Source organism: Diabrotica virgifera, chromosome 1 (assembly GCF_917563875.1).
Source record: "Diabrotica virgifera virgifera chromosome 1, PGI_DIABVI_V3a".
Taxonomy (NCBI): domain Eukaryota; kingdom Metazoa; phylum Arthropoda; class Insecta; order Coleoptera; family Chrysomelidae; genus Diabrotica; species Diabrotica virgifera.
In genome coordinates this window covers 287,733,230-287,748,281 of record NC_065443.1, presented here as the reverse complement: position 1 = coordinate 287,748,281, position 15,052 = coordinate 287,733,230, and the positions used below count along the sequence as shown (strand labels likewise).

Sequence of the window (15,052 nt, the reverse complement as noted above, 5' to 3'; positions counted from 1 at the left end):
ACCTTGTGGTACTCCACATATAATGTTTTTGAGACTAGAGTCAGTATCATTTGCTCTAACCAATTGTTTCCTATTATCTAAGTAAGATTTGAACCAATTCAAAGAAATACCTCGAATTCCATAGTAATTAAGTTTTTTAATCAAAATGTTGTGATTTACACAATCAAAAGCTTTGGAATATTCACAGAAAACAGTGGCAGTATAAAGATTATTGTTTAGTGCTTGGTAAACCTCGTGAAGTACAGAAAACATGGCATCAGTTGTATTGTTATCAAAGAGAAAGGACATAAGTCGGGTTTTTATGAGCCTCTCAATAATTTTGGAGAGTACCGGTAGTAGGGCAATAGGTCTATAGTTGCAGGCATTAGATTTTTCGCCACCTTTATGAAGAGGAATAATAATGGCTGTCTTTAGGCACTCTGGAAATTTACCCTTTTCAAAGGAATCATTAATTAGTGACACGAGGAGTTCTAACACATTATCTGTGAGATTTGAGAAGATTTTTATGGATAGTCCATCAGTACTACAAGATGATTTGCTTTTGATACTATTGATCGTTTGGATCAATTCAGATTTATAGATTGGTCTTATTCTAGTGCTTCCTGGATTATTTTCTCTGAATACAAATTGAACAAAGTAGGAGACAGGACACAGCCCTGCCTGACGCCCCTCTCAACCTCTATTTCATTTGAAAAGACGTTGTTCTCTTTTTCCACAGCGATCTGATTATAACAGATAGCGCTAATGACTGAGACCCTTTTACATTTATTAAATTTTTATTTATTATCCTATGGACTTTTACAGTACGATAAATACACAAATATAATATAGTATGGTCAAACACTAAAATATAATGAATTAATCTAAATAATAATGTCCAATTTACATAGCCATTCAATTGCTTCTGGAGAGAATTCCACAAAGTCCTGGAGGTTTCCACGGTAGGCACGATTTAGGCAGTCTGAAACACAATGACTTATGGTCTATCTAAGTGATCCGCAATCGCGCTGTGGATTTTCCGCACGACCTCATTTGAATAAATAATCAGCACATTTACCATGTCCGGTACGTATGCGATTAAGCCTCGCCCAGGTGGACCGGGGCAGATTTAATCCGATGAAACCTTGAGTTGGGGTGAATATCTGAATATAGTCTGCTGCTATTGTTGGCATCTATCTTGTTGACCATTGCCTCCTATGTATATGATAGGAATCACCAATTTTTCGGGCAGATCTGATTGGAGGATTTCTAGATCTCAGTCGCTGGTGCTCTTTATTAAATAATCTTGTGCGTATTATTCTCAAGAAAAGTTTTAAAAAGTGGCTCATTAGGCTTATTAGTCGGTGGTCCTTGCAGGATTTCGCACTTGGTGTTCTGGATTGGGTGATAGATTAAGAGCGAGCCAATCTATTGGAATCTGGCCCGTATCGTAGATATTATATTAAATAGCTTCACAATAATGTCTAGTAGATTTTCGCCCTTAAGTAACTTGATTAATTATTTCTACACATAATATATTTTATCATCCGTTCTTGGGATTTGTTACTTTTTAATAAATTGATTGCGTGTACAAACTTAGCTTTCAAAATACTTGGGCAATTCAAATAGTCTTCCAACAGTGGTATTGTGTTCTGTGATCGTTGAGAAAAATAGCTGTGTATAAGTATTAAGTATATCGCGAGGATTCATTATTAGTTCATCTTGGTCATGTATACTAGTGACTTGTTTTTTTATCGAATATACCAGCAATTTCCTTAATTTTCTGATCGAGATTAAAGCTGTCGCTGAGTTTATATAGGCTTTCAGCTTCGATGCGAAGCTGAAATGTACACATTAGCATTTTTTATTGTTTACTTATAATATTAATACCAAAAACTTATTCTGTACCAACATTCAAAAACACCTATAGGTACTTACTTGCTTTTTTTTAGCTTTTCAGTCAGAAAGCTCTGCACCTTCGTTCGATAGCAGCAGAAGGCTCGTTCCTAGCCCAAGTCCATCTCTGCAACAACGCTACAGGCAGCACCAGCTTGCCATGCGGGGAACTGTCTCTAATTTATCAGATTTCGATCAGGTAAACAAAAAAGAAGTATAGTTCCCATCAAATTATTGCAGGAAACCTTAACAAGGTTATTTGTATTTGAGTGGTGTGGTTAAGTTTCCGGAACTGGTAGAAAGTATTAAATGTTGATCTATTGTACGTTTAATTATTATACCTTACCTGCTATTTAGTATGTTTACCTCTCGAAACATAACAACACTACTCAAATACAAATGACTTTGTAATAGGATCAGATACGATTTCCTGCAATAATTTGTTGGCAACTATCAAACATACATATTATATTTACCTGTATGACTGTTTTTTTCTGTTTACAGAATTTCAACAGAGATATGGGCTATCCTATGAGAGATATAAATGAGGTAGAAGGAGGTCAGTGGAATGGTCGATCCCGAACAGGAAGTATTTCTGGCTCTGATATTGGTAGAAGAAGTTCAAGGAAGTTGAGTAATATATCCTATCCTCCTTCTGAAAGAGACGGTTCTGATCATTCTTCCAGTTTTAATGTAAACAATCCAATGATGCATCATCACCACCATCATGGTTTCATGCCTGTTCAACAAGTCAGTTTTGTAGTTAATAAAATTGTTCTATTTACTAATGGTTTGGTTTTTTAGGCCCAATCTATGGCAAATCTAAACTATCCACCTCCCTGTTGCCAGAATCCTTGGATGAATCAGTTTGGATACGACCAACAGCTCCATGGTAGTAACCTTAGTCTAAATATGGTTCCAAGGGGATACCCCATGATGAATCCAGCATGGATGGGACCATGGCATAATCCACAAAATATTCCTATGTATCCTCCATATTCAATGTCTATGAGTAACGTACACCATCCAGGATACACCCCTTCAAGACCAGGATCTCCTACGCAAAGTATTAAATCCAGAAAATCAACTTTAAGCAGAAAGAGCAGAAAAAAATATGTTGAAGATACTGAAGATGAGGATGAAGACGATAGAAGATCAACTTTCAGTCATCATAGTGAAAGAAAGTCTTCAAGAGGAAGATTTCCGGCTAAAAGGGACAGCATCAGTAGAGAAATTCCTAGCAGAAGTTTTACAGAGAGGCAGCCGTCTGTACCTAGAAGCAAGCGTAGTATGCATACTCCATCTAGTGATACTGATGACGAGTTATCAGAAGAAGGTAACAATCGTCTGAAACCTAGTGTGGTTAACGACGAAAACGGTTCTGAATATGACAACATCCCTAAAGAGGCAAAAGAGATTGCTAGTGACACCCAATGGGAATGTGAGCATTGTACATTTGTAAACGAACCTAGTACCAAGGTATGCACAGTCTGCTGCAAGACGTCTACACTTTCAAGAAAAATAAAAAAAGAAGACTCTCTTCCCAGAGAAACGGAAAAGGTTCATATCAACGTATCAAGTGATGATTTCAGTAAAGATTGCAGCGAGACTGAATCAGTACTAAACAAACTTGGAAAGTTGACCATATCAGACAACGACACTAAAATCCAACAGCAGATCGAATCAAAGAAAGGTAGGGGTAGTAGGAAAATATCATTTTGGCCTGGAACCAAGTTTACCGCCTTTCAAAAATCAAATAAATAATTCAAAAGACTATTTCTGGGACTGGACAAAGAAATGTTCACTCATAGTGCATCAATGGAGTTTCAACCTCTTTGAAACACAGAAAAGCATTATATTATCTTATGGGAGAAAGTAATTGCTAAACAATTATCGTGGCGAATATAATAAAAAGAGGACTACAAAGGAAAAATCTATGAGCACTTTAATGAATATAATATTCTGTATTTTGTTGATCTAAATGTTTGACAATGTAAGCATATTGGCCCAGTCCCGAAATATGTCTTTCATTATGCTTTTAATAGTGGTTAACCTATTCCTTGTGTGCATTTGTGTTTTGTAGTGTTTTTAATGTTTAAAATTTGTGTATAGTGTTTTTGTGATTAATATAGCCCTGTTGTTACAGGCAGTGGAGAAAAAAGTGAAGTGGACAAAAATAATAATAACGTTCCAAATGGAAACATAGACACAGTGAAGAGTACTGGTACGTCAAGTGAAGTGCAAACAGAGGAAGTTATACAGTGTGTGTCAGAAAGTCAGGACAAGAGGCCTCCGAGGAATGTGGCGTCTATTTCAACTGGTACTTCTCCTCCACCGCAGAATATGTCCACTCAGGTAAGTTTTTATACAATTTTTGATACGTTGTTAATAGGTTGTTCGAATGTTCGGATAGAATTGTGTAATGGATAATGCAATTCACTACTAGATTAGCAGTTTCAGTCTCTTTTTTGTTTCGTCTTTCAAGTCGTCTTCTTTTGTTCGCAGTAGTCTGTGAGCTCTGTTAGTTACATTTTTTCACAATGGCCAAACACGGGGGCCGTGCTCACCTCCTAGCTTTTCGGATGCTTTAAACTATATATTGTCATCCAAAGTATACAAAATCTAATGTGCAACGTCCCATTGTGGCTGGCCACAGTCGCTCGTCTGAGGCGCGACGTCCACTTCACATAAGAACCCACGGTAAATCATCTGAGGCTGCTTTGCGGATTCACAGAGTAGCGCTGCAGATTGGCCCGTCTGGTTTGGGCCTTGGGCTTCCTTTCATGTTCCATGTTTCAGGTATTTAGGATTTTTTATATACTTAGAGTTATGCAAGATTTTTTATAGAAGCCCAAGAAAAAATCTTAAACATTCATAAGTATACATATAAAATGTACATACTTACAGAAACATGTCCGTTGATAAAGATATTATACAGACATGTTGATAAAGATATTATGTCACAAGCCATGGTAATGAGATATGTATCTTGCACTGTGTGATAAAAACGCTGCGTTTTAACGCAATATTGACTATAAATACCATGGGTGAAAATTAAATATTCAAACTAATAAAATATGTATCTACAATCCATCTATATATACACTGTATATACAGGATAGCCCGAAAAGATTAGTCATAAATTATAATACACATTCTGGAGTCAAAAATAGTACGATTGAACTCAACTTGCCTTAGTACAAATGTGATCATAAAAAAAGTTACAGCCCTTTTAAGTTACAAAATGAAAATTGAATTTTTTTGAATATGTATATCGAAAACTATTAGAAATTTTTTATTGAAAATGGACACGTATCATTCTTATGGCAGAAATATCTTGAAACAAAATTATAGTGAAATTTGTACACCCCAAAAAAAAATTTATGGGGGTTTTGTTCCTTTAAAGCCCTCTCAAACTTGTGTGTACGTTCCAATTAATTCATTATTGTGGTGTCATTAGTTAAACACAACGTTTTTAAAACTTTTTTGCCTCTTAGTATTTTTTCGATAAGCTAGTTTTTATCGAGATGCGGCTTCTTTTTTAATATATTTACATAAAAATTTTATGGGGGTTTTGTTCCTTTAAACCCCCCACATGTATGTGTACGTTCCAATTAAACTATTTTTGTGGTACCATTAGTTAAACACAGTGTTTTTAAAACTTTTTTGCCTCTTAGTCTTCTTTTGATAAGTCACCTTTTATTGAGATGTGGCTTCTTTTTCAAAATACACTTAAAAATGTAAATTATAAATACATTTTCAGATTATATTAACACGTGTCTATAATCGTACTTATCCACAAATATATGTGGTGGATTCGAAAAATATTCAAAATATCTCGATAAACACTGGCTTATCGAAAAAGTACTCAGAGGCAAAAAAGTTTTAAAAACATTGTGTTTAACTAATGGTGCCACAATAATAATTTAATTGGAACGTACACAAAAGTTTTGGGGGAGGGGGTTTAAGGGAACAAAACCACCATAAAATTTTTATGGGGTGCCCAAATTTCATTTCAAATTTTTTAAGATATTGCTGCCATAAGAATGCCACATGTCCATTTTCAATAAAAATCTCTAAGTTTTCGATATATGAAAAAAAATCGATTTTCATTTTGTAATTTCAAAGGGCTGTAACTTAAATCGTGTGCACTATTGTATATAGGTAAGTGAGGTTTAATCAACCTATTTTTGACCCCAGAATCTGTGATATAATTTATGACCAATCTTTTTGGGACACCCTGTATAAATGGGTACATATTATGGAGGGATCTATGGAGGAGTATCATTGAGCTGCATGTCATTAGTCCTTGTTGTACTGCTCCCCCATAGGCCGATCTCACAACCCGTTTAAAATTTGTAATTTTGTTAATTTTATCCCGCTGTGTTTTTACAGAAACATTTCATTACATTTCCAAAGTATCCAAAGCGTAATGCTGCACGTCCTACAAAATACCATTATTTTTGTACTATATCGTGACAAGATAATTTCTCATAAAAAACTAAGGTACTAAACAATACTATGCCTAATAGAATAATTTTCTATGCTAAGAAGAAAATTATTAAAAAACAAAAAATTCTTCTACTTAATCTGAATTAATTAATTACCCATAAAAGTTAAAATAACTTACGTTTCACACCTTTGGCAGATATAGCTAGGGTGCTCAGTAAAAGAAGTAAGTCAATTTAGTCAAATTTTCAGGAGAAGCAAAAAACTATAATTAATTGACATATTACTACCAATTTTATCTACGGCCAATTAATTTTATTTATTTTATATTACCATATTGACTTGTTCTATTGATACCAAGGTAAAGATGTAGTCCTTTATAATCTTTTTCGACACAAATATTTTTACCATTTTGACTTACACTCTTTTTACCGAGCACCCTAAGGATCATATATTTTATTTCTTGCAGACGTATGAAGAGATGGTCGTTGAAGCTAATAACCAACCCAGAGGACGCAGTCGAAGCAGACGTAGTAACTATCTGAAGAGATCCCAGTCCTTGCATTCTGCTAATTCCCAGGCTCATTCTGAATGGTCATCACTTCATCGATCGCCAAGTGGAATGTCGTATACAACTGATTCACAGGTTTGTGTTCTTTGGCCTAGGCTGTACAATAAGTTTTGCGGTTCGATAAGAAAACAATTTTATGGTTTGAAATACACTTTATTGATGCACAAAATCTACTTAATCTTCGAAAACGCTCTATATCAGTGTTTCCCAACCTTTTTGTGCCATGCCCCACTTTAGCCATTCCAAAAATTTTTATGCCCCCCCCCTCCCAAATGTAACATAAGTACATAATAATTTTGAATATTACAAAATTAAATTGGTCCCTTAGAAAACGATAGGTTTTAGGAAGAAATCACTAGGAAATTGTTAACGAAACTACATTTTCAAAACATATAATGAAAAACTCAAATTAAGATTCCAAATGATTTTTCTATATTAATGTATTATTTTAATTAAGTTTGATCCTTGCTCTTGATTCTTCCTACACAGAGATTTTATATTAGTTTCCAATTTGGTTAGCTTCAGTCTCAAGTGTCCATGTTGAGTTATATCTAGTCGATTTCTTTTTTAACAGTAAATCATTTACATCACTAAATCCACATTCAGCTCAAAATGTGAAGATGAAAACGGTAGTAATAATTGTCTTGCACATTTGGTTGAATTAGGGTATTATTTGATTTCTGTTTTCCCACAAAACCACGCCACTGCTCATTTTATATTAAATAAAGTTTTAACTGATTCATCATTTTGCAATTCTACGAGTTCTTCTTGATCCTGCGTATTTGATATATCAGGCAAATCCACTAACATTGGCTGCATCATTAATGTTGGAATATCTTCTTCTTCTTGCAGTACCGTCTCCTATCGGAGGTTGGCTACCATCACAGCAATCTTAACTTTGTTGGCTGCAGCTCTGAACAACTGTATTGAACTGCACCCATACCACTCTCTAAAATTTCGCAACCAGGAGATCCTCCTACGTCCCACATTTATCTTTCCCGAGATTTTTCCTTGGATGATGAGTCTTAGCAGAGAGTATTTTTCTCCTCTCATTATGTGGCCTAGATATTCCAGTTTTTTTTTTAGTTTTTTTTCCTTTTTTTTTCCAGTTGGAATATCAATTTGTTTTAAATAAAAAAATCTTTCTTTTAAATCAGCCGATAGATTTTCAGATGATTGCCAATAAGAAGTAAAGCGCCATCAGTTTCTCCACATTTTTGGAGCCAATGAGACGGTTCAAAGTTTGTGTAGTTAATATGTTTCTGACATAACTCAACATGAGTAATGAAACCAAATAATATCTTCGCTTTTGCTTCGACAAGAATTTTATTTGTTGCTTGAAGTTGCTTATTTAATATATTTAGTTTTTCAAAGATTTCGGCTAAATAACTCACAAACACTTTTTCATCTATTAACAGACACTTAATTTCAGGTGTGTCGCTTAAAAAATCGCTAATAATAGACAGTTCCATAAATCATTTCAAGTAGTTCCCTTCAAATAGCCATGTATGAAGTAAAAGTCCCACGTGGTCTTCCTTTTGTTCTTCACAAAATAACTTGAAGAGACGCTCACATTTGGCATTAGATTTAATAGCATTAACACACTTTCTTAGAGAATGTAGTACGTCATATAGAACAGGAAAGCTGTTTAACATTTTTGTGCATAACACAATGTCCAAGAATCACTTAAGGATTCGCATCTTTTATCTATTTTAAGCAAGCATTTCGTTTGCCATCACATTAGGAGTGCCAGCAGCAGCACAAGATGTTAAATTTTTCATTATTGTGCTTTTACAGAACAACATTTCTTTAGCAAAATGCTCTATATCAATGCATCTCACCTAAGTTACCAATACTGCCTCATTATCTTTCAAACTTGATTCATTAATTTGCACAAGAAACTTCTTGTTTTCAGCTTTTCAACCAACAAGCTGTTTTTCAGCATCTTCACCCATTTCGTCTATTCTTCTTCTAACAGTATTGTTACTGAGTGGCATAACTTTTACATTTTTGTTATTCTTTTCAAGAAATGTTGTAAGAAATGCTGATATTGACGGTTTTATTAAATTTTCTCCAATAGTATGATTTCTTCCAGTTTTAGCGATGAATAAAGATATTTGACTAGGCTCAAGAATAAGATTATTAGATGAAGTATGAGCAGTGCCTAAATAGAAACATTATGTTTTTCACAGAAATTTAGCATTAAATTTAAATGGCCATAGGGAAAAGGTAAACTCATGTCGAGCCCATATTTGAATTGCGCCCCTTAACAATCAAATTGCCCCCCTGTGGGGCGTGGACCCCACGTTGGGAAACATTTCTCTATATGTTAATGAAAAGTCGCATTCAAATGTGTTTTTGTTTCGTTGTCAGAAAATGCGGAGCCCATTGTGAACACAGTTTCTGAAACCCAATACTTCAAAATATTGCTTACATTGCCCAATGAGAAGACTAGGGCTAGCTTCTAGTAAATTTCTTTGAGTCACTCGACGATTTTCCGATACCTTATCCTGTATTTTTCTTCGATTTCTGGTGTTGTTGCGGTTTTTGACGTCCTTGGACGTGGATTATCTTCAATGCTTGTAGGACCATGCTTAAGCGAACCCATCTGTCTGCTGTACTAATTGAAGTCGAAGAGTCCTTATATACTTTCAACATTGGTTCAAAAATTTCCTTTGTTTTTAAACCTTCCAAAAATAAAAATTACTTACTCACTTACTTACTAGCCAAAGCCCACCCTTGGCATGTTAGCATTTGGTGGCGCGCTGACCAGTATAGACGAGCCGTTTCTCGTAGGCGATCTTCGTCTTCCTCGGGTGGGTCTGTTATCAGGGCTGGGCACACTGGGAGGTGACCAGCATCCATCTGGGGCTGACTTCATAGTGGACAGTTGTCATTTTCGCGGACGCCGATGCGATGTAGATGGGAGGCCAGGTATCCAGCACCAAGCTCCGTAGTTGTTCTGAACATGGCTACACTAATGGATCTCGGCAAGTTGCGAGGGATTGGTGACTCTATTAGGTGGGCCCAAGATTTTCCAGCACCGGCTTGTATTTGCTGCTCTTTTATCTTCGCTTTGATTCCTCTTCTAATGGTGGACTTTACTGATGTGTACGATTGGAAGCTAGGGAGCTGTGGAAGAGTAGTGCCTTCTTTTGCAAGTTCGTCCGCCGCTTTATTCCCTTCAACACCGACATGACTAGGGATCCATTGTAAAGTAATCAGCCACCCTTTTTCCAGCAAGTTCGATAGCTGGACGCGGCAAGATATTGTTTGGCACAGTCGGTATATCGATTTGTCGACAGGGCCAAAAATAAAAATTAAATCACTGCACGATACTTGATTGTTTTCATTGTAAAACATACTGTGACATGGCAATACTACATGGCTTGTCCACAAAGAATGAATTGACATATTGAATTAAAACTTCACACACGTTCATATGCAGAGTGTACCAACAGAAAAAAATAAAATTAGGCTATAGTAGCAATGCCCTCTCTTATCGAACACCAAAACTTATTGAACAGCCTAGTATATTTAAGAAAGTGTTGAACACTTTTTTTCTATGTTTTCTCTTTCTTTCTTATATTTTATGTTTGTGTTATGTACAATTGATCTTTTTCATTGTTGTAGAGCTTACCTGGAAGCCGAGAAGCCAGTCCTGTACCATACATTGAAGATATGCCTTATAAAAAATATAATAGGCCTGTGAGTAGAAACCGAACATCACAACCTGAAATAAGACTTTCCCGGAGCATCATGGATCTTAGGAAACCCGATCTCTATAGAAGACCTAGCCAAGTGGACTTGGGATACTATAGGGTGTTTATTTTATTTATATACAGTGATGGGTGCGCTAAGAGCCGCCGGCAAAATAACGTACAAGATGGAAAATATATTAAGTTGTGAGATAGTACGAGGTAAAGCTAGTTCTTACACGAGGCTAGTTGACTTCAGTCATAATTATTATTAGTACGTTCTTTAAAGATAAAATATTGCAAAACCTCTAAATTTTAAAGAACCGCTTGGATTGACATGAAATTTGGCATACATATAGCTAACAAGCCAAAGAAAAAAGTGATATTGTGCCGATGTGTGCTTTGCCCTAGAGGTGTTTCACTCCTTTTTGGGGGTGAAAAATATATGTTCGAAATAAGTCCGGAAATGGATAAAATGACTAATTCTAAGCAACTTTTGTTCCATAAAGTTTTTTCACCAAGTTAATACTTATCGAGTTATTTGCGAGTGAATATGTTAATTTTTCTACAAAATAACCACGTTTTCAGACGATTTTTCGCAAATAACTTAAAAAGTAAGTATTTGGTCGAAAAAACATTTTTATCAAAAATATAGCACGTAAAAAAGTGAAAAACATGGTGTATATATTAGGTCACTATACCTAGTAGAAGCAGAGTTATAGCTTCATATTCGTCAAATTCCAAATCGAATATCTTAACGTGCCATAACCAAAAAACGAAGCACTTTCTTGGGGAAAACTCATTTCAACTTTTTTAAAGTGTTTAAAAAATGCTTCTCTTTGCTTTAAAAAAAATTTTAGCATCAAAAGTAAACAAGTTACGCTCAAAATAAAGTTGGTCCCTTTTTTTGGTAAGAAATCGGGAAAATCACCCCCTAATTAGCATTTCAAATAAACTTAATTGTTACCACTTCACAAGTTTTTTACTCGCATATGTATTGATCATATGATCTGTAAGTTTCATCGGTTCAAAGTCCTTATTTTTGAAAGAGCTGTAGTTAAAAGGGCTTGAACGAGTCACTTATCACGAGTGCATGCAAATTAAAGACACCGAATCTTAACCAACTTTTGTCTTACAGAAAAACAAAAAAATACAAAATATTCAGAAAATAAAACCCACATTTCTTATTGTTTAAGATTTTTGGAATCTCTAACAATTTTTAAGTTATTTAAAAAAAAGCATTCTTTTCAAAATTAAAATTTTTAAAAATTTTATTTTAAAACCAAATTTTTTCAAAAATAAGCACTTTGAATCGATGAAACTTACAGATCATATAAACACAACATAAGTCAAATAACTTGTGAAGCGGTAACGATTAATTTCATTTAAATTGCTAATTGGTTGGTGATCTTCCTGATTTTTTTTTGCCAAAACAAAAGGGACCAGCTTTATTTTGAGCGTAACTTGCTTACATTTGATGCTAGAATTTTTTTTATAAAAACAGAAATAAAGCATTCTTTAAACACTTTAAGAAGGTTGTAATGTGTTTTCCCCAATAATGCTTCATTATTTGGATATTTCACATTGAATTATTCTATTTGGAATTTTTCGAATATGAACCTCTTTTTCATTACCTATAACTCTGCTTTTGCTAGGTATAGACACGTAATATATACACCATTTTTTTCACTTTTTTATACGCTATAATTTTGCTAGGAATATTTTTTTCGACAAAATGCTTAGGTTTTGAGTTATTTGCGAAAACCGTCTAAAAACATGGTTATTTTTTTGAAAAATGAACATATTCACTTGCAAATAAATCGAAAAGTATTAATTTGGTGAAAAAACTCTATAGAACAAAAATGGCTTAAAATTAGTCAGTTTATGCATTTCGGGACTTATCTTGGACATATATTTTTTCACCTCCGAGATGGGGTGAAACTCACCCCCAGGGCAAAGCACACATCGGCACCATATCACTTTTTTTTCTTTGAAATGTTAGCTATGACTATGCCAAATTTCATGTCAATCCAAGCGGCTCTTTAAAATTTACAGCAAAAACCGTGAAAGAATGTACTATATACGTATGCCTTGGAAAAATAATAATTTCCTATGCTGGAACAAATTATATTGAATAAATTAAGACAGATGCTAACAAAAAACATTAATAAGTAAAGTAGTAAATCAAACTAATAATAACAATAACGTACAATAATTCAACTAAAATATTGTACTAAGCGTCATACGTATAATTATGACTGAAGTCAACTACCTCTTAAGGTACATTCTAAAGGTTGGAATTCCCACTTATACTAGTTCCATCTGTTTCTATTTCACAACGTATTATGTCTTCCATCTTTTGTCTCCCAATTGATCATAGAAAGCTCTTCTTTCATTCTCACCCAGACCTGTGTGTGTATGCTCCTCAAACAGGTCTGGGTGAGAATGAAAGAAGAGCTTTCTATGATCAATTGGGAGACATACTGAGTGATATTCCAGCGGAGGAGAAAGTTATAATAGGAGGTGATTTCAATGCACATGTGGGCCAAGCCAAGACAGGATATGAAACAATACATGGGGGATTAGGCTTTGGAACTAGAAATGAAGCTGGAGATGACATGCTAGAATTAGCAACAGCATTGGATATGGCGATTGTTAACACATTCTTTAAAAAGAGAGAAACTCAACTTATTACCTACAAAAGTGGACAACATCAATCCCAAATAGACTACTTCATGATAAGGAAAGAAGACATACGTGAATGCAAGGACTGCAAGGTAATAGTTAGTGAGACAGTAAGCCAACAACATAAGCTGCTTGTTCTGGACATCGAAGTAAAAAGCGAAACTAAACAAAAATATCGGAGAGGACCACAAAAAATCAAGTGGTGGATGCTAAAAGATGAGAAGGAAGGTCTATTCAGGGAAAGAATAGTAGAAAAAATATGTTGGAACATGAAAGGAAGCCCTAACACAATTTGGAGAAAAATGGCCAATATTATTAGAGAGACGGCTATTGAAATACTTGGGAAAACGTCAGGAAAGAAGTTTGAAGATAAAGAGACTTGGTGGTGGTCAAATGAAGTACAAGGAAAAATAAAAGAGAAGAGAAAATTATATAAAAAGTGGCAAGAAACCAGATCGGACATAGATCTTCAAAACTATATGGTCGCCAAAAAGGAAGCGAAAGTAGCAGTAGCAAAAGCTAAAGCAGAAGCGTATTCAAACCTATACGATCAACTTGATACCAGGGAAGGCGAAACGAAGATATATAAAATAGCCAAACAGAGAGCAAAGAAAGCAAAAGATTTTAATCAGATTAGATGTATCCGAGATGAAAATAATAAAATACTAGTTCACGAAAGGGATGTCAAAAAGAGATGGAGAAAGTACTTTGACAGCTTATTAAATGAAGAATTTGACAGACAGCCTGTAGAGTCAACGGAGACAGTAGCAGCAATGGTCACCAAAATAACCAATGAGGAAGTGGCTCAAGCGCTTCAAAAAATAAAGAAAGGAAAAGCGGTAGGACCAGATGATATTCCTGGGGAAGTATGGAGAGCATTGGGAGAGACAGGAACAAGGTGGCTAGCAGGTCTATTTAATAGAATTATGGAAGTTGGACAAATGCCAGACGAATGGAGAAGCAGTATACTGGTACCTGTTTACAAAAACAAGGGAGATATACAACAATGTACAAACTACAGGGCTATAAAACTGCTTAGCCACACCATGAAAATATGGGAAAGAGTAATTGATAGACGGATACGTGAAGAGACCGAAATATCCGAGAATCAATTTGGCTTTATGCAGGGTAGATCAACAACAGATGCAATTTTCACTATAAGGCAGTTGATGGAAAAATACAGGAGTAAAGAAACAAACGCTCATATGGTATTCATTGATCTTGAGAAAGCATATGATAGAGTTCCTCGAGAGATTCTGTGGTGGGCACTCAATAAGAAAGGAGTCCCTGGTGAATATGTAAAGATTGTGAGGGATATGTATGAGGGAGTAACGACTAGTGTTAGGACAGGTGTGGGAGAGACTGATAAATTTCATGTGAAAGTAGGATTGCATCAAGGTTCTGTGCTTAGTCCGTATTTATTCTCATTAGTTTTGGACCAGATAACAGCGAAAATACAGGGTAACATTCCATGGTGCTTAATGTATGCTGATGATGTCGTGTTAGTAGGAAATAGTGAAAGAGACTTAGAACAAAAACTGGAACAGTGGAGACAAGCTCTGGAGGAAAAAGGTTTAAAACTTAGTAGGACAAAAACAGAGTATTTGGAATGTTCATTTAAAGATGGAGCTACTACAAATAAAATGGTATCTTTGGATGGTGAAATGATTGTAAAAAGCAATAGTTTTAAGTACCTAGGATCGGTATTACAGAGTAATGGAGAAATAGATGGAGATGCATGCAGTAGAATTAGGGCTGGATGGATGAAGTGGAA

At 35.1% G+C, this 15,052-nt stretch overlaps 1 protein-coding gene across 6 annotated transcripts in view; it reads left to right on the top strand.

The window, feature by feature from the left end:
* The window catches only part of LOC114324286 (E3 ubiquitin-protein ligase lubel), a 146,962-nt gene that overhangs the window by 88,253 nt on the left and 43,657 nt on the right, over positions 1 to 15,052 (top strand). For all 6 annotated transcript variants that reach the window (XR_003651523.2, XR_003651520.2, XR_003651521.2 and 3 more), the window contains exons 7-12: positions 1,932 to 2,074; positions 2,380 to 2,625; positions 2,680 to 3,568; positions 4,022 to 4,230; positions 6,794 to 6,970; positions 10,529 to 10,717. Coding sequence is in view for 2 of the 6 variants with exons in the window: in XM_028272088.2 (XP_028127889.1) it covers positions 1,932 to 2,074; positions 2,380 to 2,625; positions 2,680 to 3,568; positions 4,022 to 4,230; positions 6,794 to 6,970; positions 10,529 to 10,717 (1,853 nt within the window). In the remaining 4 variants the exon portion in view is untranslated. The remainder of the gene's footprint in view (positions 1 to 1,931; positions 2,075 to 2,379; positions 2,626 to 2,679; positions 3,569 to 4,021; positions 4,231 to 6,793; positions 6,971 to 10,528; positions 10,718 to 15,052) is intronic.